General features: G+C 54.8%; 7 protein-coding genes across 7 annotated transcripts; 4 read left to right on the top strand and 3 right to left on the bottom strand.

Annotated features, from left to right (window-relative positions):
• Positions 1-121: 121 nt before the first annotated feature.
• On the bottom strand, positions 122-445 carry CCMA1212_008076 (uncharacterized protein; the record flags this gene model as incomplete). The annotated part of the gene is made up of 1 exon (XM_073705226.1): positions 122-445. The coding sequence occupies one exon, from the start codon at positions 443-445 to the stop codon at positions 122-124; it is 324 nt and encodes a 107-aa protein (XP_073556027.1).
• A 1,348-nt stretch (positions 446-1,793) lies between these two features.
• Positions 1,794-2,006, top strand: CCMA1212_008075 (uncharacterized protein; the record flags this gene model as incomplete). The annotated part of the gene is made up of 1 exon (XM_073705225.1): positions 1,794-2,006. One exon carries the CDS (start codon positions 1,794-1,796, stop codon positions 2,004-2,006), a length of 213 nt encoding a protein of 70 aa, XP_073556024.1.
• Positions 2,007-6,031: 4,025 nt separating this feature from the next.
• CCMA1212_008074 (uncharacterized protein) lies at positions 6,032-7,129 on the bottom strand (the record flags this gene model as incomplete). The annotated part of the gene is made up of 1 exon (XM_073705224.1): positions 6,032-7,129. One exon carries the CDS (start codon positions 7,127-7,129, stop codon positions 6,032-6,034), a length of 1,098 nt encoding a protein of 365 aa, XP_073556025.1.
• Positions 7,130-8,027: 898 nt separating this feature from the next.
• On the top strand, positions 8,028-8,684 carry CCMA1212_008073 (uncharacterized protein; the record flags this gene model as incomplete). The annotated part of the gene is made up of 2 exons (XM_073705223.1): positions 8,028-8,311; positions 8,522-8,684. Coding segments are annotated over 2 exons (285 nt in total). The 3' UTR covers positions 8,523-8,684.
• A 3,228-nt stretch (positions 8,685-11,912) lies between these two features.
• CCMA1212_008072 (uncharacterized protein) lies at positions 11,913-12,707 on the top strand (the record flags this gene model as incomplete). The annotated part of the gene is made up of 1 exon (XM_073705222.1): positions 11,913-12,707. One exon carries the CDS (start codon positions 11,913-11,915, stop codon positions 12,705-12,707), a length of 795 nt encoding a protein of 264 aa, XP_073556030.1.
• A 2,430-nt stretch (positions 12,708-15,137) lies between these two features.
• Positions 15,138-15,870, bottom strand: CCMA1212_008070 (uncharacterized protein; the record flags this gene model as incomplete). Its single annotated transcript, XM_073705221.1, has 2 exons — positions 15,138-15,314; positions 15,580-15,870. The coding sequence occupies 2 exons, from the start codon at positions 15,868-15,870 to the stop codon at positions 15,138-15,140; spliced, it is 468 nt and encodes a 155-aa protein (XP_073556028.1).
• A 146-nt stretch (positions 15,871-16,016) lies between these two features.
• CCMA1212_008069 (uncharacterized protein) lies at positions 16,017-21,962 on the top strand (the record flags this gene model as incomplete). The annotated part of the gene is made up of 1 exon (XM_073705220.1): positions 16,017-21,962. One exon carries the CDS (start codon positions 16,017-16,019, stop codon positions 21,960-21,962), a length of 5,946 nt encoding a protein of 1,981 aa, XP_073556226.1.
• Positions 21,963-22,913: the final 951 nt, after the last annotated feature.

Genomic DNA, 22,913 nt, shown 5'->3' with positions numbered 1-22,913 from the left:
GGATAATAAAGGATGAAACCCGGCAACAGGATTTTCCTCTCTCTCTTCGTCTTCTTGCGCCTGCAGCAGCAGAAATGACGGGGAGACCAACGGACAGCGCAGTAGCGGCTGCGTCGAGGTTTTAATCGCCCCGTCGTCGCTGATCCAATGGCCGCAAAGTGTGTGCAGAGGACAGACTGAGCGTGTACAAGGGGTGCGAAGATGAAGGGTCGGGTTTGCGTGTGTAAGTGCGAGATGGGCGGCATCTCGGGGGGGTGGCCAGAGGCTTGCAAGGGCTGGAGGGGGTGCCGTAGGGAGGGGTAGCGGCGCTGGAGGGCGGCAGGGGGGTCTGCTCTAGGGGCTCATGCGCTGTCGCTGCACTGGATCTGGCGCTGTGTGACCGTGCGGGGGGCACTGTGTCGGCGATGGGCAGCCGACGAAGACTGAGCGAGTGGGAAGCGGGCATTTCATCTCTGAATATCGGGTGAGAATGCCAGAGCCAGCCAAAGGAGAAAAGGCCGGACAGCTCGACTGGGGCTTGGGCAGCGAAGAACAAGACTAGAGAGAGAGAGAGGAAGAGAGAGCGTCTGTGCGAGGCGAGGCCAGCAGCGGCGACGCAAGGGAGAGATTTCGATAGACGAGGCAGATCCGTGATTTGATGGCGACGAGGGCATGACACTGGGTAGGTAGTAGGCAGATGGTGGTGTGTTTACGTCTCCAGTCGGCAGTAGCACAACGCTGGAATATCGCGCGACATGGCATCACTGGATCCTGGCAGATGTGTATGTACAGACAATCGGACATGTACCTGTGGTATGTGTGCAGTAGGCTTCCGCTGTGGTTTGTTTACATCTCATTCACTGACGGAGGACGAGGCCTACCTACCTTTACCTTTGGTGACAGTACCACTGCTACAGCATGGATGGATGGATACATGCATCTCGACGTCTCCCGACTGGCTCTCCATGGGCGTCTCGTCTCCCCACCTGATGGATTGATTGACGATGGCTCCAGACACATTCCTGCATGCTCCGGAGCTTCCTTCGCTCCCATCCATGAGCTGGTCGGCTTCTTTTTTACCTTTTCCTCTGCTTCTGCTTCTGCTCTGCTCCTCTAGTGCATGAATAGGGGCACAGTGCAGCGGCAGCTAACGACCGCCTGACCCTCTGGCTGCGCCTTTTGGCTCGTTTCTCGACGAACTTGTCCGAGGAGCGGAGGTGCCGCACCACCAGATCGTCGAGTCCAGAGCAACCCGCGATAACGAGCTGGCGAATGGGAACCGCGAGACGAGGAGCAGTCGAGGGCGCGGGGGTTTTGGATTTGATGAGGATGAGCAGAACTTNTGCTTGTCTTGCTTGAGATGCGATGCTAGTTCCGTTACGGGGGGGGGGTCAAGGCGAGGGGTTCAAGACACTGGAAACGGGTGAAATTCAAAGGGTCGCATGCCAGATGTCGAACTTTTTGTTTTTGGCGTCGTATGGTGTGTACTTTGGTACTGTAGGCAGCTATATGCGACTCCGGATGCCGCATTATGGGATAATACATATGGAATTCCAGAGCGCCGGCTGGGGCTGTCGCAACAAGCGCTCGGCAGGCCAGAGGGAGACGGGAATAGCAACGTGCTCGTCTCATGCAGCGACAAGAGTTTCGAGCAGGGATCCTTGACGATGGTCGATGCCACTCCGTACAGTGCAAGCTGCGCTAATATTAGTCGCTCTTGTTTGCTCAACTGCTGCGATGTTTGAGGACGACAGCCCGGGCTTCCTGTTCCAACGGATAAAAGTCCATCTGGTCCCAATGACGATGACGGCCACATGCCTGCACGAGAACGCAGTCTCTCGCCCATCCATTCGCACCGTCACAACCCTGATTCTTGTCTTCTCTTTGCTTTTCCTTTCTCTTCTTCCTCTTCGTTTGTCAGACGTGAGATCCATGGAATGACTGGAACGCAGCCCAACGCGAAATCTGTAAACGACGTCACCGGTGCTCCTCCCAACACCAATCCCGCCCGTTCGGACCAGGGTTAGGGGAGACTGCAAAAACGTCGAAAACCCGGAATCCAGAGATCTTTCGATATCCGCCTTCCAACAACGTCGTGGAAGCACAGGCCAAATCTGCTACTAGTCTTTTAGTGCCAAGTGCGCCCGGCTCGAGCCGCCGCGAATGAAATGGATGGAAAGCCAAAAGACCGAAAAAGAAGGTTGAGGAGAAGAAAAAGCACTCAAGCCCAACTGTGGAGTTTGGGGAGCGGCTCGTCTCTGCCCGTTTCTGTTGGCGCCGCGCCACACCCTTTTGTTTGGGTTGTCGCCTCTGGATTGTGAAACATGGCCTTTTTGGCTGGCTTGAAACTTGAGGACGTTGAACTGATTTTTTTTCGCACTTGAGAGACGGTCGGTAAGGTTTTGGTTGGTGTTTGCTCGGTCAGGTTGGCAGTCTTTTGTCCTGAACATCGCCACCCGTGGAGAAATGGACAGCGCAGCGTTTTTGCGTCGTTGGACAGCAGGTCCTTGTTCAACTGCCAGCTGGCCTCCTACGAAGGATGAAAATTTTCTCTTTTGCTTTACAGCCAGCCTCGCTCTCTACGCGGCCAGAGCCTCGAAGGGACTAACGACACGCCATGGCGAGGAGCACAAGCAGCTGTTCAGATTGAAGCTTGGTGTTTACGAGGGCAGGGGGCGTATGTATGTATGCATGTACATACGCCTCTCCAACCCTCTGGATTTGGACTTGATTACGACTGCTACCACCACCACTACTGCCTGCTCTCTGTTAAAAGACTCTCACTGACTCTCCCTCACATCTTTCAGCCCAACCCTGTCCGAGAGAATTCTCTTAGGGTTCCGTTGGGTATCAACCGCAAAGGACCTCAACGATGATTTCCCGTCACTCACGTTGGCCGCTTCTACTTCAAAACGCCCGTCAGCAACGGGTGGGCAAACGCGAGAAAAATATCATCATCAAGCCCATCATACAATCCATGTCTATTCCTCCAGCTTGATGCACGGTAAAACAGAGACAAGCTAAAGAACAAAAACACGTCCGGGGCGCATGCGGATGCTCCGTCAAACGCCAGCTCAACACCCGGTCCCCCTCCCCCAATAGACATACATATGCCCAATGAGGCCCAATCGTCGACGGCTGTCGTCATGCAGCCTGGCCCCTACACAAAGGACAGGCTGAAAAACGTCTTCTGCAAGGTCTAAGCAGCCCCCCTTCTGCTCCGAGTCATCCTCGTGCTTGCTCCATTTTCTCGGGTCAAGTCTATCCCAGCGCTTTCCTCGTCCCTTCTTTACTTTCCTCTCTCTTTCTCATTCTTTCGGCCGATGACTCGACATTGTAGCGTGCGAAGAAACGGGCTCCATACATGATCGGCCTGCCTCGCACACGCCCCCCCTTGTCCCACAGTTTATACTAATCTGCTGCCCACTGTCTCCATGTCCGCTCGTTCTGCTTGTCCCGCAGCTCTCACAGCCGGGCTGCAAGTGGTTTCTTCCGAACGCTGGGGAATCCTTCCTGCTCGTCAGCCTGCGGTGCTCATACTACAGTGAGTGGGCATGCTCATAATCATCCACATACTAGTAGTACGTGCTCGTAAAAGGAGCACTGGTGCAGGCTCCCCTCTTTGGAATATTCGGTACATGTATGCGAGCTTGCTTCTGATGCATTTTGATCCCCCGTCCTTGATATCTCGTGGTCCGGCCCCCACCTCCGGGACCCCGTCTTTTTGCGTGTCTCGGCTCCCGGCCTGGCCCGTATTACTCTGGCCTCCACAAGAGCAGCTACTACCGCATGGAAGCTGTCTGATTGATGCTTTCGACTGACTACATGCCGACCTCTGAGGTCCTTTCGTTTCTGTTTCAGTTGCTGTTCTTCTGCACAGTTCTATTGGTGTTGCCTTGCCCCCTCGGTTCATGTGTTCTAGAACCCCATGGCGAAATGAAATCACATGCCATTGCCTTATCCAGACGTTCACGCATCAGAAAGGCGCGCTCTCGCCCTACAAGATAGCTCGAACAGCGCGGCGTTGCATACAAATCCGAATGAATCCGAGGACTTCATGCTGCCCATTTGACGTGCTGTTTATTAACCATCCACCACGGAGCCAATTCATTCAAAGGGCACCGTTACATGTAGCCGGTCTGGCCATGGGTTCATAAACCAAGTCAAGCAAGACAAAAACAAGACAGTGTAAGGTAATATGAGATATAAAGTACACCCACGCTAGGAAAGGCACCTCGTGGCGCATCAAATATCTCGTGATCACACACACCTCACACCTCACACCTCACACCTCACACCTCACACACCTCACACACCTCACACACACGCACTTGCACAAAAAAAAAAAAAAAANCACTTGAAAAAAAAAAAAAAAAAAATTGGGAAAACGGGAAAAAAGGGAGGAGGAGGGGGAGAAGAAGAAACTGTCAAAATCGGTAAATGCCGTTAATGTGATTGGTGGCGGCGGAAATGGAATGGTACACAGGGCGGTTTACCTCTCTCCTTCTTTGTGCTTGTCTTGCTTGAGATGCGATGCTAGTTCCGTTACGGGTCGTTGTGCGAGGGAGATCCCAGGTGAGATGCGTAGCTCAACCAGGATTCTTCATCTTTCTCTTCCAATATTTCTTCGCTGAATGGTTGGTTTGGTTGGTTTGCTTCGTGAATTGCCTGTGTGGTCTATTCGAGGCGTTACACCGCACGAAGCAAAGTCGGAACGTTTCCAAGAAACTTTGGCTGCATGTACGTGATGCCGTGGCGAGAAGCGGTTTCGTTTGACAAGCAATCCTCCACCCTCTCCCGTACGTGCACGCTTTTCTTGACTCCATGCACCGTAAGCTCTTTCTTGTCTCACAGTAAGCATAAGGATGAGGTAAACATGTTGAGGAGAAGCACGATGTATGATGTGGAGGAATTGCAATGCTGGTTTTTCTTACACGGGTTACACATACATGCTTCCTGCTGATGCTTCTCCTATGCGGTGGTTTAAAATGGTTGGTGAGAATGTAGACTTATCCGTTCTTGTTGATGTTTCAGAAGAGATTATAACAAGTTGGACGCATCGGTATACACGCAGCCGGTTTATCATCAACAACACCACTTTTTACTATAATCATAAACGAACTCTGGCTCCATTGGTTGCCTCCCTCTTCTTCATCCGGCAAGGGCTACACGCATGTCGGTTCAGCACTCAAGCATTAAGATGAAACATCGTCCTACTGGTTCTCAACGACAAGCGCTGAAACAATTGCTTCGTTTTGAGACTGCATTCTCCTCGAAGATTACTTGTCATGACGTGTCTGGTGCAGTACTGAAGCGAGAATGAAGGCGCATGGTCACAGTACCTAGGTAGAAGATAATTCCCTACTATGCAAATCCTTCGTCTTTCGTACGACAGAAGAAGGTAATGAACATATAAAACTCCGTTGCTGCATGTTCATCGTATCCTATTTGCGATCTATCTACTCCAGCAATCCGATACCTGATTAAAGTCCTGAGTTGCTGAAGACGGGAATTCAGCTGCGAGAGATGCAGTTGAGAAATCTCTTCGGTCCAATCCAGCTCAGCACCTCTTGACCGCCTTTTGTGCGCATGCAGAGTCCGACTGCACTGAGGCTATTGGTTTGACAGCAAAGAGCTGCAACCTGTCATGTCTGTCGATGCTGTTGCATGAAATGACTGTTGAGCTTGTCCCTATGAAAGGACAGCGCTGCAAAGGAGATGCTACTGCATCCTTCTTTGAGCGCTGACTGCATGCAACTGCATGATGCCCGTTTCTGTCCTCTCTTCAATAGACCGGATAGATGCTAGAGAAATACGTTCCATTATCCCAACTCCAAATCCCGCTCCCATTCATTGCTTTCTTCTTCATCTCTTTTCCGTGTGTATGCGTGCGTAAATGTCATGCCCAATACTCCATGTCATAACGTTGGTTGGAGACCGTGCCACTCGGGAAGCACGCTCCGGGTATCATTATCCTCCCGAGATTTCAAAGCTTTCTTTTTAGAGATGTGTTGATGAGATCAAGTCATCCCTTCCCAGACTCTTCCCCATCTCATGACGAAGGGTCCACGGCAATCTCCAGGTCAGACACAACAGCCCGGTGGTCCGACAAGCGAATCTGATCGTCAAAGATGTTCTCGAGCACGCTAAACGTCTTGACCACGGCGGTGCGAGGCTCCTGGATGAACAAAAAGTCGATGCGCTGCGGCCACTCGTTGGCCTCGCCAAAGCTCGTGTACGTCAGGCTGTTGCCGCTGTGCTGGTCCTGGGGCAACAGGGCGGCCAGGTCGGACATGCCCGACCCCGGCGCCGTCATGAGGCGGTAGGCCACGTCATCGGGCGTGCTGTTGAAGTCGCCGCCAATGAGGACGACCGAGTTGCTGCTGCTGCTGCTGCTGCCGTCGTTTCCGTTGTCGTCGTTTCCATCGTCGTCGTCGACGCCCCATTCGCGGGCGTACTGCATGAGCTGCTGGGCGCTGTGCTGGCGGGCCTTTGCGCTCTTGTGGTTAAAGTGGGTGCTCATGACGACGACGCGGGTGCCGGTGCCCTTGTGGGTGAAGTCGCCCATGGTGACGACGCGGTTGTGGCTGGCGCCCCAGCCTCGCGACGGCTTCTCGGGCGTCGGGCTGAGCCAGCGCGTCTGCGAGCGCTCGAGATACCACACGTCGGAGCGGTAGAAGACGGGCGAGTACTCGCCCTTTTGCTTGCCGTCCTCGCGGGCCCGGCCGATGGACGCCCAGCGGGGGCCCAGGCTGGCCTGGATGTCCTCGAGCTGCTCGTGCAGCACCTCCTGCAGGCACAGGAAGGCGTTCTCGTGGCCGGCGGTGATGAAGCCGAGCTGGTTGAGCAGCTTGGGGCCGCGGTCCTTCCAGCGCTTCTCTCCCCTGACGGGACTCGTGGTGGCGTAGCGGACGTTGAAGGTGACGATCCGGAGGGGGATGGTAGGGCTGAGCTGCGTCACGTCCATCCTGGTGGCGTCATAGTCGAGGGGATCCGACGTCTTGTAGCTGCTGAACTCGAGGCCGCTGTCCCGGTGAGTGCCCGTGTCGAACAAGGAACCAAAGGAATCGCCGTCGAGGAAGAAGAGCGCGCTGCTCCAGGCGACCAGGCCGCAGATTGCAAGGACGACGATGACGACAGAGCGGAACATTGCTGGGGGGGGAGCTGCTGGCCGGCTTTTCATCTCGCTGCGACCAACGGAGCGTCGCACAGCCGGGCGAGTCTTGTTCCTTTTAACTTGATTTTAATCTCTTTCTTTATCCAGAGTTCCCTGTTTCCTGAATTGAGCGGCTCCGAAGCTGGCAGGAAAATCGAACAATGATCAATGATGTGAGCAATCGGATCGTCGGATTCTTCACGTGGGGCAAGCTGTCGAGGTGTGCGGAGCAACTACCGACTCGCCACGGCACGAAAAGAGACGGAAGAAAAGAGAAGAAAGATTGAGGGGGGGAGGATCTGATCGCTACGATGTTCCAAGAACTGGGAATATATACCTGGCCGGTCCCGTATGAAGTCAACAATTGGTTGGTTGGAGTGCAGAGTCCATCATCCGGAGATCCGGAGGGAGGCTTAAGGACCTTTATGTAATCGGCCGGCCGTCTCGAGGAACCCGCGATCAGAGAGAGAAATGGACTAGTAAAAAAGGGCCAAATCCCGTGCGGGCCGAGTGTGGACAACGAAGACGAAAACGAGAGGAAAAAAAGGCCGAGTGCAGGCTGCTTGGCGCTCGGAGCCGTGTTGCTGTTTTCCTTCTGGTTCCGACAGGGACTACGACAGCGGCATACGTAAGGCAGGGCGCAGGGACGAGAATTCCGTGGGGGGGGAGAGGAGAACGGACTCTGGTGCAGCGACGGACGAGGTCAATCGGAGTTGCATTCTTACATGGGCATGGACATAGACATGCCGCTGCTGGCCAGTAGGACATACAGAAGGACGCGGAGCTGATAGGCTGAACGGGGGTTACACGGGATGGTGAGAGGGCTTTGATGCTCTGTGATTCGATGACTTTGGTGTCTGGATCAGAGACCCGGCTTCTGCATGCCAAGACGATGCAGGGCTGCTCGTCTCCTCCATCCGGCACAGCTCTGGCCGAAGTTGACGGGATGCAGCAAGATACTACAGTAGACGATGGTGAGCAAGGGATTTGTGTTGCCTATGGTTGTACAAATCGCAATACTACCGTGAAGAGCGGCTCATTGACCCCACGAAGCAAAGAGGCGAGCAAACAGAGAGAGCAGATGAAGACGGCGGAAAATATTGATGCCAAGCGGGACAGGGCACGGGCAGAGGAGACGCTTGTTGGTCTGGATCTGGATGGTGGCCTGAGCTATTGGTGAGAGACACGCAAGTGCCGCGCAAGCCGCAATTTGACAAGGGCGGGATGCATCGTGGCTTTGTCGGGGCACGAGCCTCGACGCAGGATAAAGGAACGACTGGAAATTACAGTATGAATGGTTTGAAGCCTGGAGGGCTGCCTATTGCATCTATATCTATACCTATATAGCGATGAGTTTCTTCTGAGTGAACTGCAATATTGGAGTAGAAACTTGTCGTATCAGATGGGTCTCCGTGGATGTAACGGACATCTAAGCTCCGACCTGCGACAGTTGGACTCCGCTCACAAGTCTCCGATGGCCGACATGGCGTCATCGGGTGCAAAAGCTGCGGGAATCGAGCAGGGGTTCATCAAGAGCTCGATCATGTAAGCAGAGGAAAAAGATAAAGAGAGGGGGACGTGGGAAGAATGAGAGTCTTGATCCAAGTGAGGACATCAGGTGCTTGGGTCACGGCCTGGGCTTGGCACCAATGCGGGACGAGATGCAACAGAGACATTGTCTGCCGTGATGTTTAGGATGGCAACAGGTACAAGTATAATGAGCAAGGTTTGGGTTGGGTGTCTTTTGTTTGGTGGTTTGTGCTTCTTGGAGAGAGGAATCGACGATCCCAGGGCACTGGATCTGGCATGATCACGACTCATGGCTCGACCGTTTTTTTTTTTTCCCATCTGGTCATGCCTACCTGGTACCATGCTGCGTAATTTTCCAGAATACCGGGAAACGCGCAAGGAAAAGACGGTCTCGCCCGGTTTCTATGACGCAGGGGACATACTCTTGAGTGAATTTCTGATGCTTGCCCCATGTCACGTTTGGTACTGACATCAGCTACCTACTATGGCGTCAAGTGAACAGTCTCATGAGTATCAGAACTTTCCCTATATCGCAAAAATTAATATCGCGTCTTTGCTTCTTACGGACGATAGTACAGACCATATCTATGTACTTTGTTGGGCAACTCTCATCTTGCAGGCCAGGCAACTGCTTCTATATCGGGACGTGGCAACTTTGCTGGAACGCTTCTGGAATATTTCATGCAATACTTCCTGCATCGCCTCCAATCCGCGCGTCCTCAGCACGAAATGTCGCCGTTGCGCGCGTCCTCCTCTGTCTGCTTCTTTGCCCGCACTAACAGCATCGATAGCCATTCAAAGCTGTGAAAGCGTGAGCTGACTGACCACCCACACTCTCTCCTCGCTCCAGAATGAACGGTGAGTCGATCGACGCCATCGTGCTCAGCTCAAACGGCCGCATTCGTCGCGGAGGGGGAGGCTGGAGCAAATCAGCAGACGCAAGGGAATCCGACCCACCATAGCTGAGGAGAGCTGTCTGTGTGTGTTTCTCCGTACCTATGTGTGTGTGCTATGTATCGTGAACTCGTATTAGTTCCTAGATGAGGGTTGTGTTGGGTAGGGTGGTGACCTTTGTGTGAGATGAGAGCTTCCGGAAGCGGGCAGGCCTGTTTCGATGAGGACGGGATCACGGCTCTTGTTGCGTTTGCCTAGGCTTGTGTAAGGTATATGGTTATGACAGATACTCTTACTATTTGTCGGTCTTGTTATGAGAGTGATGACGATGATCCAACAGCCAGCCGAAGCTCCCGCGCCGCGCCGCAGCTAGTTTGCCGCGTTCCAATTTTATCCTTTGCCTTTTTTCTTTGTTGATCCTGTAAAACAGTAGTAAATTATCAATCTGATAATACTATAGTGCATACAGTACAGTAGTAAACCTTTGATCGACGCGGTGACGTGCACACCGCTTCACCCCTTCACCTCACGACAGCAACCACCAGTCGGCAGCAACAAAACTCTCCTTCATGCAAGGAACCATGCATAAATTCACTACCCACGATTTCTGATCCGAAAAAATGTGTTTTGCATTTCCCAGCCATGCATCTCGTCCGATCGAGTCGACAACGGTCGATCGGAAAGAAAAAAGAGCATGTAAATCATGCAGATGGGCATTTTCCATGGACTGAGGAGGGGGGCATGACCTGAGTCTTAGCCCACCAGATGGAGAAACGAGCCGAGACGAACATCATCACGCCTCACTTCTGCCCCTCGTAAGCCTCCATTTAGTACGTTCATGATGCTGCTCCCAGAGCACTGGCTCCAGCAGAAAAAGAGTCATCTGGTCTTGTGGTGCCTTTAGCGGGTGTGCCCTAGCTGCCTGTAGTCTCTCAGCTTACACGGAACATGTGCGTAGGAAAAGAAGACCACCACCAGGAAGAGCCTCGTCCTCCTCCGAGGAACCCACAAACCCTTGCATGATCGCTAGTGGCTTGTGTCTCTTGCTTCTCTCTCTCCCCCGCGTCTTTGTCTGATCTGACACGGGTCGCTCATTCGACGATTGCCAACCGCCGTGCTGGAATGCGAGGCCCATGGTTCGAGACTATTTGCCCATAGGCGGGAAACGAGCGGAATTACCAGCGCTTGCTCGCTCACACCATAACAGATTATGTACCAGAGGCCGCACACACACACACACGCACACAGAGAGAGACGCCCTCCCTTCAGTCCCTTCCATGTCCTTCTCGGCACATCTACTCCAGTCTATAGTCACTCACTCACGCTTCTCACGCTCTCCCATGACTTGTATCAGAGAGAACGAAAACTTGGCCCTTCCCTGATTTCATTGTTTGTGACAAGTGACATAGAACGGCTCTCGGCTGCCACACTTCGGTGCAACCCCCCAGCCCCAGACGCCCATCCCCCCTCCATGATAGGCCGCCTTCACGTGGGCGCAGCTGCTGCTGAATGGCCTTCCCTCCATGCATGACACTGTCAAAGGCAGTGGGCTCACAAGGCCAAGCCGGGAGACGTGCCCACCAACGCCCCTCCCCTCGTCTCCTCTCTCTCCCCCCCCTGTTCATGATTTTCCCTCTTGGTGGGCTATGGGATGGATGTATGAGATGGGGCTATCACGGGCTGCAAGTGGTGACGTTTTTTCCCAAGGCACAAGCTCTTGGCTGACCCATTCGTGAACTTGCTCCTCTTTCGAATTCTTTTCTTGTACTGTGGGAAAGAGGGAAAAAAAAAGAGGGGATAGGGTGTGTGTGGTGGTGGTGGTTAGAGGACAGCTTTCGTTGGTCTTCTTGGTATATGTCCACTCGGCTTGCCCGCTGGTATATAGCTGCGGCTTATCTCGCTGCCTCGACGCCAGGCATTCTCAGGCTTCTTTTTGAATATTCTGGACCAGCTTCTTTAGTTGCCGTAAAGGACACTATTTCATCTCTCTCTCTCCCGCCTCTCACCTTGCCTCGTGCTGAGGCTGCTCAGCACTACCCGTCGGAGGTGCCGTCAAGCCACCGACCTCCCTCTTCTTCATTCTTTTTGCTCAGTCGTGCGTCGAGGTCACAGGGAGGGGGAAGCCCATCATCTAGGCTCAGGAGACATACTTTGTCATAATTGCTCTCTCTCTCCGTCTGAGTCATCTCACAAGTTGGCGGCCTGAAGGCAAATCAACATCCAAGTCCTATTCTGCCTGTCTGCCTCGCCTTATACCCCCAACCCTACATAAAACCACACCACCCATCCCATCAACCCCATACAATCTCTTCCCCTAGACCGGGCAAGAAGACAAAAAAAAAAAAGCAGTAAAATGCTCATGGAATCCGTCTTCTCCCCCTCCCGCCTCGAATCCTGGCCGCCGACCCAGCTCCGCCTGTCGCCCGCCATGTCCATCAAGAAGAGGCCCGACGCCGCCGCCGAGCCCCGGCCGCTGCTCGAGGACATTGACGACAACCCGCTCACCTACTTCCTCACCCCCATCCCCGCCGACGATGACAACGCCGACATCGACGAGATGGACCTGGACGACGTCGACTTGATGGACTTTGACGCCGGCATCGAGGACGCCAGCCAGCCCTGCGAGGCCGTCCGCAGCGTCAGCCCTTCCTCGCTTGAGGGGCTCCGCAAGCCCGATGGCGGCGCGAGGCCGGCGTCGCCCGAGTACGACTCGGATGCGCTCACCACCGACGACGACGACGACGAGGACTACATTCGCTTCTCGCCCTCGTCGCCGTCGTCGTCTATGCTTTCTCCGCTGCGCGACCTCGCCGTCGAGGGTCTGCGCTTCCGCGCAAAGAGCCCCATGTTTGGCCTCGCCAACGATACCTTTCTCTACCCGGGCTCCATGTCCGTTCCCGCGCCGTCGTCGTCCGGGCGCAGGGGCCGAGGCCGTACGAATAGCAGGGGATCGACGCGTCACCATATGCAGACGCGGAGCCTGTCGGCTCGCGTGCGGGACAATCACCTGTGGCGGGAGCCCAGTCCTGATGTGTGGTCCATTGAAGAAGAGACTGAGGAGGAGCTCATGAGCGACGCAGGGGTGGATGGCAAGGCTGCGAAGCCGAAGAAGAAGGTCCGCTTCGTGCTTCCTGAGAAGGAGGCGTGAGGGAGGCCTGGATGCATCTTCATCTTCATTCACCATCACCATTGCATTGGGCGGCGTTTAACTGTTTTACATTTATATCCCTTAGGGGGGCTGGAGAGGTCCTTTGCTTTTTTTTTTCTCATTTCGGGTTCGACGTCTGTTATCAGACATAGCATTTCAAGGCGTTTCGGCGGTTGGAGGTGTTTCCGCATCACGGTATGGATGACACGGCGCTTCTACGTCTGTACATCTTGAGTTGTGCTCGTGGGCCATTGTGAGCTGGGACTCTCAATGGTAGGGGGAGGATCAGAGTGTATTTTCTTTTTCTTTGTCTAGCTGGCTTGGTTATTTGTTTGCGATTATACCGACGGGGGTGGGCATCAATCAGTTGGAGTTGGAGGCAGCTTCATGACAGTACTCTTGATTTCACAGAGGTTATTTAGTCATTTCCCGTAATTACCACCAATTTGACTCTCTACTTTACTACATTATTTACAGATCGTTGACGATGTTGAAAGAGAGGGGGAATATGTCATTACAAAAGAAAAAAATAAGTTCTTGTAAGTCATAAGTGCCGAAGAAAGAATGGCATCAAAAAAGATGATCTCCGATACTGGGAATCGAACCCAGGGCTGCTCGGTGCTTCAACCAGAAGTTGAGAGCGAGCGATGTTAGCCACTACACCATATCGGATATGAATGCGGATGCTCTTCTGGGCCGACAATTCCATCCATCAAGCGTCCTCTCTTCTGCCAGCAACAAACAACTCGGAAAGCTTATCGCCACAATGGAAACACGGATGGAAGCTTCGACGGAGTGAGAACATGAAGGGATCTGTTGCGTAGGGCAGCCCGATAAGCGGCGCAGCATTCTAGGTATGAGGGAGCACTTGCATATGTATGACTTGCGCGCGCGCATAATCAGTCTGATGGGATGGGAAAGGGCTCAGAATTGCGCATTTGGCTTGGCGTGACCTGTCACTGGGGACTGGGAATCGCGGAGGTTGCGCGCTTTATTGGATGGGCTGGTGGTGGTGGTTGTGGGGCTGGGTTGTGAGGAGGGTGATCAGCTGGACTTTGGGGTTGATGGGACGTGAGACATGCGTACGAGTGTCGAGGTTGTGGGTGAGTTGGAGGGGGATGCTGTGAGGGATGGTGATAAGGAGCTTGTGGTTCGGGGGTTCCCGGAGAAGTGAGGGTTTGTATGCTTGATAGAAGCGAAGAGAGAGCAGCGGAAGAAGTGATGTGGTATTTGATGTTTGATAGAAGTGAAAAGGAGAGCGGTAGAAGTGATGGTGTGCATATGGTTCGATTCCTGCAGGTAGTATGCAGTAAATGGAGACGCTGGAATCAACTTCCATGTGAGAGAAGAGGTGTGCGCGACTGTCATGGAGTGGTGGAGAGTGTGAGTGCATCATCCTGCAGTATACCGTTGCAGTTCAACTGGCGACCGTGATGGAGGCCAGAAGGTATGTGAGGGGTTGCTGGTGATAAGTATGCGTGTAACCTTGGTGAGATTGTTGGGTGAGCATGGGCTACGTACTTTGAAGTTGGTAGGGGAGTAGGAGACCGGAATGCATGTATGCATGTTGCGAGAGGTGAGCCGCTGGAAAGATGGACGGATGGATAAGGATTTGCAACGCTGAGGATGGTGGAGATGTCGAGGATGCTCTCATAAAACAATCGACTTTTCTGTCAAAGATCGGTTGCTTTGTCACTTGGTGGACGAAATGGTATAAGTCGCCTCTCCCGGAATACGAGTGTGCATAGGGAGCTAGTAGGTTCTCTCCATCCCGGCATTGCGCATGACGATGAACCACATGCCTAGCACGTATGTATTACTCCATACATACAGATCGTAAACCATGAATGAGTGATGTAAGCATACGGTCACAGAACCGGCAACATCCCTCAATGCGAGTCAAAGACGCGAGGCAGAAGTCCGAGTGGAAATCTGGGATCAGGTTACAGGGTAGGGATACTTGCATGCATACCACGGACTTGGAGTATGGCAGAGCTCCATGAACTCCGGAGCACGTCCAAGACTGGCCAAGAAGAGGCGCCGATCATCAAAATAAACAACACGATAAATCAAGATCCAAAAGTCCATATCGATAACACCCATGCGGTTCCAAGCTCCCGGTTACCGACCTCACTTGACTCTTTGTTGACGGAAAAACAACAAACCAAGGAATAGAGATATTTGGCCATGGATCCTTTCATCAGCCACAGCCTTCCATTCAGCGACCTGACCAGCCGGATCGGGACTAGGCAACCGCGTGCTTGGACGAGCCACAAATAACGTCCGTCTGTGATTGGCCACGGCTCGGGCCTTTTTGGTGGCTTGTCCCAGCCTTCTTTCTCCCAGTGACGCTCCAGCTGTGCTAAAATTGCACCCAATTTCAATCGTCTCCAATTGCCCGGGCATGTTTATTTCAGCCGACCCCGCTGGTTACTGCGGCACCCAGAAGAAGCACAAGGGCAAGGCAAAGGAAGCAGATTGAAGCTTTGATGACAGCGGCTGTGCAGGTGCAGGTGCTCGGTACTCGGTACCAGCCTTGAACCCATCAACCCCAGAATCAAGAGCGCAATCGAACGATTTGGAAGCTCCTCTGCACTGTACAAAGTCCTACGACGTACAAGCCAGCACACTTGAGATCATCCATCCATCGTTCCCGGCATCATACAACTCGCCCTAAACGTCACCATCTCTGTCCCTCCGTCGCTCGTTTCACAGTCTCAGTGTCAAATCTCCAATCCCACTCTCTCCCTATTTCGGCCCGCTTGGAATCGCCCAGCTGACGTGCAATCACGACAAACGCCCTGTTTACAACTCCCTCTTCTATCCATCACTCTTCTCTCCTCTCCAACGGCTCCGACGAACAAACACGCACTAGCGCCTTCTTTGTTGTTGTTGTTGGCAGACAGTGCGCAACAGAGGCCGCAGCCGGCCTTGGAGAGCTCTCGAGCTGGGCATGTGCGACGGCCAACGCGAGACTGACAGCAAACATCCTCGACGCCTCGATGCGCACAGCATGCTGCTCCAATGAGGTGAGTAGCGCAGCAGCAACTCCGTGTCTTTGTTCTCGCCTCTGCCCATCGCGTACGACGGGATCATCTGGGACGAGCAACTGCGAATGAGCTTCGGCATTTCGGGCAGCTTGGGCAGCTCTGCTCCCATCCATCGTTGTGTCCAACCGTGCTCTCGCCAATAGGCCCGACACTCATGCATTTGCTGTGGCCTCTGTCCCCGCGGCGCGGCAATCCATCTCTTTGTGCTCGCATTTGTGGCCGCTAAACTGACAGGGCAGCGGTAGCAGCTCCAAAGACCATGACCTCGTCAAACGAAGCCCCTGGCGATAGCAGCGCGCAGCCCAATCCCACGACGCCGACCGACGTCTCCGAACACTCCAAATCCGGCGGCTCCAAAGATGGCAGCGCGACAGACGGCAAGAAGACTCCTGGAGAGTCCCCCAAGTCTGCCCCGGCGGCAGCCACGGGAAGCCGTCCGCGCGCCAACACCAAGAAGACGGAGCCCCCGAGCCTCCTACATGACTTTCTGCTGGGGCGGCCCTCGCCGGCGAGGCAGCAGGCGGAGCGCAAGCGGCGGCAGAGCATGGATACGGTCAAGGCGGAGGCCCGCCACGAGATGAGGCAGAACCAGGTGCGCAAGCTCCAGCCGCCGAGCGGTGTCAGGGACAGGGTCAAGACGTGGCAAAAGGCCAATGCGGCTGCCATGATGGATAGCAATCCGGACGATGCGGCCACGGAGCCGACGGACGTCGCCTTTGCCGGAGAAGAGATGGAGAGCGTGACGGAGGAGGACCGGGTGCGCATCAAGATGAGGCAGAAGAGGCGGCCGCCCAAGGCCATTGTCCACAACGGCGGTGCAAAGTCCGAGACGGAGAAGAAGGAGAAGGAGGTCCCGCCTCCTCCTAAGAAGAGGATCGTGAGCGACGACAACTGGGTCAAGCCCAAGGTGCGGAAGCCGTCCGTTCGAAAGGTGTCGCCGCGTCCCAGGAAGACGAGCAACCCCACTCCGGCCCGCATCCCAAACGGCTTTGTCTTTCGAGCAGTGCCCAACCCGTCCTTTCAGAGCAAGGTCAAAGCGTGGGCAGAAAAGGTCGTGACGCCGCCCCCGAAGAGCCTGAAGGGTTCCCTAGACTCAGACCTGTCATCCTCCGAGGATGAGGAAGAGGAGGACACCGACGACGGGGAGACGGCAACCGAAGTCACCGCGAGGAAGCCTCTCAAGCCCAGCATGGATGACACTGATGGCATTCGAGTACGGCCAATACGAAAGAAGGAACCCGACGACGACGGTATTCGGGTCACGCCAAAAAAAGCTACAGATGACGATGGTATTCGGGTTGCGCCGATAAAGAAGCCTTCGGATGACGGTATCCGGGCTGCGCCAAAGAAGGCTACAGATGACGGTATCCGCGTCACGCCTGCAAAGCCTCCACCTGCTGCCCCTCAGGATGACGGTATCAGGGTTAAGCCAGTAGAGGTAAAGGAGTCCAAAGACGGCATTCGGATTACGCGTATGAAGGTTTCACCACCGCCTCGCGACGACGGCATCAGAGTAAAGCCCTCCAGATCAGAACCCGGAACTCCAAGGCCGACGCGGCAGCGAAGCAAAACTGCGGGTGCCGACTCCAAGAAGCACACGATTCACGACTTGATCAAGGCTGTCGAGGAAGCAACCTTATTGTCAATGTCAGACGGTGCAGACGACCCGGACTCGTATCTCGACGCGCCGGTTGAGGAACCCCGGCCGAAACCTCGACCGGGCGGCGTCAAAAGGAGCGGAACGAAGCGTCCCAATACTAGAGCCAAGTCAGCAGACGTCGGCTCCCGCGCCAAGCAGCCTCCTCATATTCCAGACTCGGACCTGGGCACTACCTTGACTGACAGGTCCCTGGCTGACATCCCAGGAGAGATTCCCTTTGGGCACTCCGCCTTTAGTGAGCTGGATCTGCCCCTGAGGGGCCCTCCGAGGAGCAAGCCGAAGCAGCAGAAGCGCACGAAGCTTGACCGGGCAACGAGCCTGAAGGCCATGCCGAATGTGTTGAAGAAGGTGGTGGAGGAGGGCAAGAAGATTATCCAGGAGATCAACGAGCCCTCGAGGCATGCAACGCCCAACAATCCTCCGAGCATCGAAAAATGGCTCAATAATACCGTGGAGCCTTACGAAAAGGGCAACCGGCCGCCTTCGCTCTCGTCGACGCTTTCCGATGAGGACGACGAAGATGATGATGTCACGATAGGAGAGGCTGCGCCTAGAGACACTACGCGGGAGGCTAGACGAGAAGCCAGACCGAAAGAGACTACACGGGAGATCAAGCCGAAAGAGGCTGTACGGGAGACGAAACCAAGGGAGAGTCGGGAAACCACACCGAAAAAGTCTACATCGAGAGAGGCTGTATCGAAAGAAAGCACACACAGAGCGTCTACGTCCAGAGAGCCCACGCACCGAAGAAAGCCCTCGGCAGAGACACGGAGTTCGATGGTTTCGGATTCGCGCGTAGTGTCCAATGTGACCTCTGATCTCTCGTCTAACCTTACTTCCAGCGTCGAAACGACACACTCGGAAGAGACAACCCAGAGTGCTAATGCATCGAGTCCAAAATCAGGGTCAAGAACTAGCAGAGATTCCGGAAAGAGGAAATCTCCTTCATCATCGAGTCTGAAGAGGAGGAGCGCAACGAGGGACTCCTTGCCCTCGTCTAAATCAGGTAGCACACGACGGCCGTTTCTCGGTGCTCTGAAGGAGGCCTTTCAAGGAGAATCGGCAAACCTTACGAAACCTATCAAGGCCTACCAAAGCCAGGAAGAGCGCCGCTTCGCATCCGATGATGACGATCTGGAAGATGACCAGACGGAACTCGAAGCCGATTCCCAGTACATGCAGTCCAATTCTGACTTGAGCAGCTGGATCACGACAGACACTCGCTCAAGCACAGACCGGGACTCATCTGTCCGCAGCTCATCAAGGGGCGCACCACATATCGCCGGACCACGCCTCCGGCCCCCTACCAACGGTCATCATGAACTCTCAACGATCCTCTCCGAGGGCTCTGGCGTCAGCCATTCGGAAACCGAGTCCGACGTGAGCCATTCTACTCTCACCCGCTCGACAACTGTTTCCAAGTCGACGGACCCGAGAACCCCTCAGCGACAAGGCTCAGGCCTCAAGAGGAGGTTAACGAAGCACTCTGACCTGGTTTCGGTCCTCTCACTACCCGACGATGCCAATGTTCCCCAGCGAATCAAGAGCAACAGATCAAGGCCCAGCCTTCGAAAAGCACGGGGCTTGTCCAACAACGTGACCGCGGATGATCTGCTGAAGGAATTTGCCGACGACGAGAACCTCTTCCGACGGGAGCTCAAAACCCTGGTTGACGGCGTGATACCCGTGCTTCTGTCTCATGTTGTGAGCGACAACACGCCCGCCTCTGAACTCTTCGGACCCGCCTCGGCAAAGGCCAAGGTCGACGTTACGTCCAAGTCGGTCGTCAACATGGGAGTCGTCCTTGAGAAGCTCAAGAACGCGCACGACAAGGCGCCCCTCAGCGACATTCGCCGGATGGCTAACTGGGCTCACGGCGTCGTCCCGATTTACAACAACTACTTGAGCGTCTGGAGGCTAGGCTTCCAAGATCTGATTGTCAATCTAGCACCCCGGCGAGGCACGGCGGACGAAGATGACTCCCTTCTCAACGCACTGCCGAGGAACGCGAACGGCGATCTCATCAATGCCCAGGGAGAGCGCGTGGCCGTCGCCTACCTCTTGAAGAGGCCCCTTCTTCGCATAAAACAGTTGGCCCGGCTGATCGTCTGCGTGGACCAGATGTATGGCTCTCCCGACACCAGCCAGCTGGTCAAGGATTTTGAGGCCCTGCAGGAAAAGGCTCGTCAGCGTCATAGAGAGGAGGTTGCGAGGATCATTGACGAAGAAGCCATCAACACGGATACCTCCAGAGCGCGAGACCTCCGAACCCTTGGTCCCACCAAGTCCGTCACCATCGCCGTCTCTCGTCAAGTGAGTGCCAAGGACATCTTCTCGCTTGACCTAAGTCACTCCAACGGCCAAAGACTGGAATGCCAGGTGGAGCTGGTGCACCGCGACAACCAGAGCCGCCCCGAGGACAAGGGGGATCTGCTCATCCGAGAGGTTGGAGACGGTCGGCGGTCGTACCTCCTCTTCCCGCCCATCTCCATGTCCCTCGTCTCTGCTCGAGCGGGAGATGGAAAGCAGGACATGGTCGTCATGGTCCGTGGGAACCACAATGGAAAGGCGTGGCACGAGCTGCTGAATCTCTGGGCGGACGAGGAGGAGCAGATTCTGGACTGGCTTGATATCCTGCCTTCTTCGCCCGTTCCGCCCAGGCAGCCCGAGCCCAGTGTCCTTGACGAATCTGAGCTGGGCTCGGACTCTCCAGGTAGACTACCAGATGTGCCCGTAGGCGTCCAGAGCATGGTGAGCGTGGCCACCCGGTCCGATACCACGGACCACGACGACTCTGACAGCGGTCTCGCGACGCCACCGACCCCTACGCGTGCTGCTCCAGGACCTCCCGGCAGGTCAGAGCCATCTCCCTCAAGACAAATCCCCATCATCTACCACAATGACGCGCCACCGCCGCGACCGCCTGTTCACCGAACCCTGAGCCCCACGCCTCAGCAGTCGCCCAAATCTCAGTCATTGCTCAAGCCACCGATTGACCTCCACGCCAATGACCGCCTCAAGCGAAGAGGCTCGTCTCCTCTCAAGCACGAGTACTTGCCTTCTGAGGTCTCATCCGCCTCAGGCCTGTCTTCTTCTGCTGTGTCTTCGATTGTGGAAGAAGGCGAGGAAACCGAGTCAGAGGGAGAAGATGCATCCGGAACTGAGTCCGAGTCCGAGTCATCTGACGAGGAAATGGAGAGCCTCGATATCCCTCAGACTGAGCTTGGCTACAGCATCAAGGAGGATGACAGGAGACGGGGCTCGTACGCACCTTCGTTTGCTCCTTCAAACACTCCTGCATCCGAGGTCAGCCTGACGCCCTCCAACTCCGCCTCCCAAGCCGGTCTGCATGGACGGAAGCCATCAGAGGAGGACGGCAGCATCGCCAGATCGGGACGATGCCTCGCAACCGTCTCCAGATGGTCTGACAAGGGCACGTGGAAGGACGTTCACCCTGACCACTGCTCAATCATGGTCACTGATGGCCTCATTGAAGCATTCGCTTTCCGGGACAGCAACTACACTCAGCTCGACGACAGGCCTATCGTCGCGTTGGATCTCACTCCCCTGGTCCTGATTCGACAGAGCACCGCTGTTGATCTGGAAATCCGATCGTCAATGCAACCCCATAGTAAGCTGGCACCAGTCTACCAGGGAGGCAACTTTCGCTTCCGGTGCCTGAACGGCCCCGACTGCTACACTCTCTACACGGCCGTCCACCACGCCCGCCTCAACAACCAAAAGTTTATCCAGTTGGAGAACGAGGCGCGGTTCAGGAGCTTCGGGGAGCGGCCGGCTCCCCCCGACGAGGGCGACAAGAGCAGCCGCCGTAGCTGGTTTGGTAGGAAGAACAGCTACCGCAGCTCTGTGAGGGCGCCGCAGTCGCAGCATTTCGATGGCGCAAGTTCCACGCCGTCGACGACGCTGTCTGCCTCGAGCTTCCTCAAGAAGCTCACTCTTGTTGGAAACTTGTCCTTCAACCTGGCGCGATCATCCGTCGACAAGCGTGGCGGCCGGGGCGGAAGCGGCAACAACAGCCTGTACACGACGGGCTCTTCGTCAGGATGGGGCTCGCCTCGATCACCGTCCGTCAGCGTGGACAACAGCGGCGAGGTGCCGGTCAACTTTGGCAGCGACAACATCCGCATCCGGCTCCATCTCCTCGTGTCGCCGGCCAAGTGGGAAGACTACGGCAACTGCAACCTGCAAATCCGCCGACCGCCGCCCGGTTGGCGCCAGGCTCTCCGGGCGGACCACGGCCTCGAGAAGCGCGTCACGGTGACGACCGCGCCCAAGAAGAGCTCCGAGAAGTCGATTGTCGTGCTGGATGCCGTTCTGGGGAGCGGCTGCTTCACGCCGATGGGCAGCCGAGGCATTGTCTGCGGCGTGTGGGAGGAGGTCAAGAGCGGCGATGGCGTCGTTGGCGGCGTTCCGGCGAATGGGGCCACGGGGGGCAATATCAAGAAGTGGTGCTTTCAGTTTGCGAGCGTGGCAGAGGCTGGGTGGGTGCTGCGGCTGGTTCATCAGGAGGTTCTTACTACGTGAACGTGGACAGAACGTTGAGATGTATAATGGGTTCCGATTTCCGGACATACAGTCGTTTGAGGCGATTGGGATTTATTCGTCGTGATGTTATCTTGAGAAGCATGTATACGGCATTATTTGTATTAGTTTGTATTCGGCGTGGCCTTGTCTACATTACATTATATCCCCCTTTTTGGCCACGCAGCGACATTTGGTATTTATACATTTGAACACTTGTATTTAGGCGTGTATGGGGAGCGTTGGGGGAAGGGGGGTCAAGGAAGGGGGGCTCAGGTTATGTTGATAGGACAGCGGGAGGGAGGACGTGTGTATGTTGGAGCATTGAATACAGCTATGCTACGAGATGTTTTTACCTTGAGCGCGTGATGAGGCAATTTTCGACTGTGTAGTCGTTTGATCAGAAGCCCGGAGTCTGGAGGCTAAGTTGTTGAGGGACTTGAAAAATGGAGGCTGGTGAAGACTTGAGAGGCTTGAAAGACTTGACGGGGAGGAAAATATCACTTGGATATGCGTGTCTGACTTGGGCAAGGCTGGCAAGAGACTTTTGTGTGGGAAGGCATGCTCTTGGGATAACGTGTTCGATGATCAGTGATGTCATGGAGCGTTTTGCCCCTTTGTTGAGGGTTTTTCAGGGAGAAGAAGTTATGTGGTGCCTGATGAGGAGAAGTTTTATACATGCCCGAGATAAGTTGGAATGGCGATACCTCTACGAGTTTCCAAGTGTACGTTTACTCCCCTGCATGAGGAGCCCCTTGGTAGCAATTTCTTAAGGACTTGCTTGGACGTTAGGGAACTCGTGTGTGGATATTTGACAGCTGGAGAAGGTTGAAGAAGGAGAGTTCTGAAAGGACGCGGACTATGGCAAATAAGCAGGAGGAGGAAGAGGAGGGGGAGGAAGAAGGGGGAAGAGGAGGAGAAAGCATGGTAACGTCTCAATATCGTATTGCTACT

Source organism: Trichoderma ghanense (genome assembly GCF_004382785.1).
Source record: "Trichoderma ghanense strain CCMA-1212 chromosome Unknown scaffold_11, whole genome shotgun sequence".
Taxonomy (NCBI): domain Eukaryota; kingdom Fungi; phylum Ascomycota; class Sordariomycetes; order Hypocreales; family Hypocreaceae; genus Trichoderma; species Trichoderma ghanense.
Note: the sequence above shows the minus strand (reverse complement) of the source record. Positions and strands in the feature narration are given on the sequence as shown.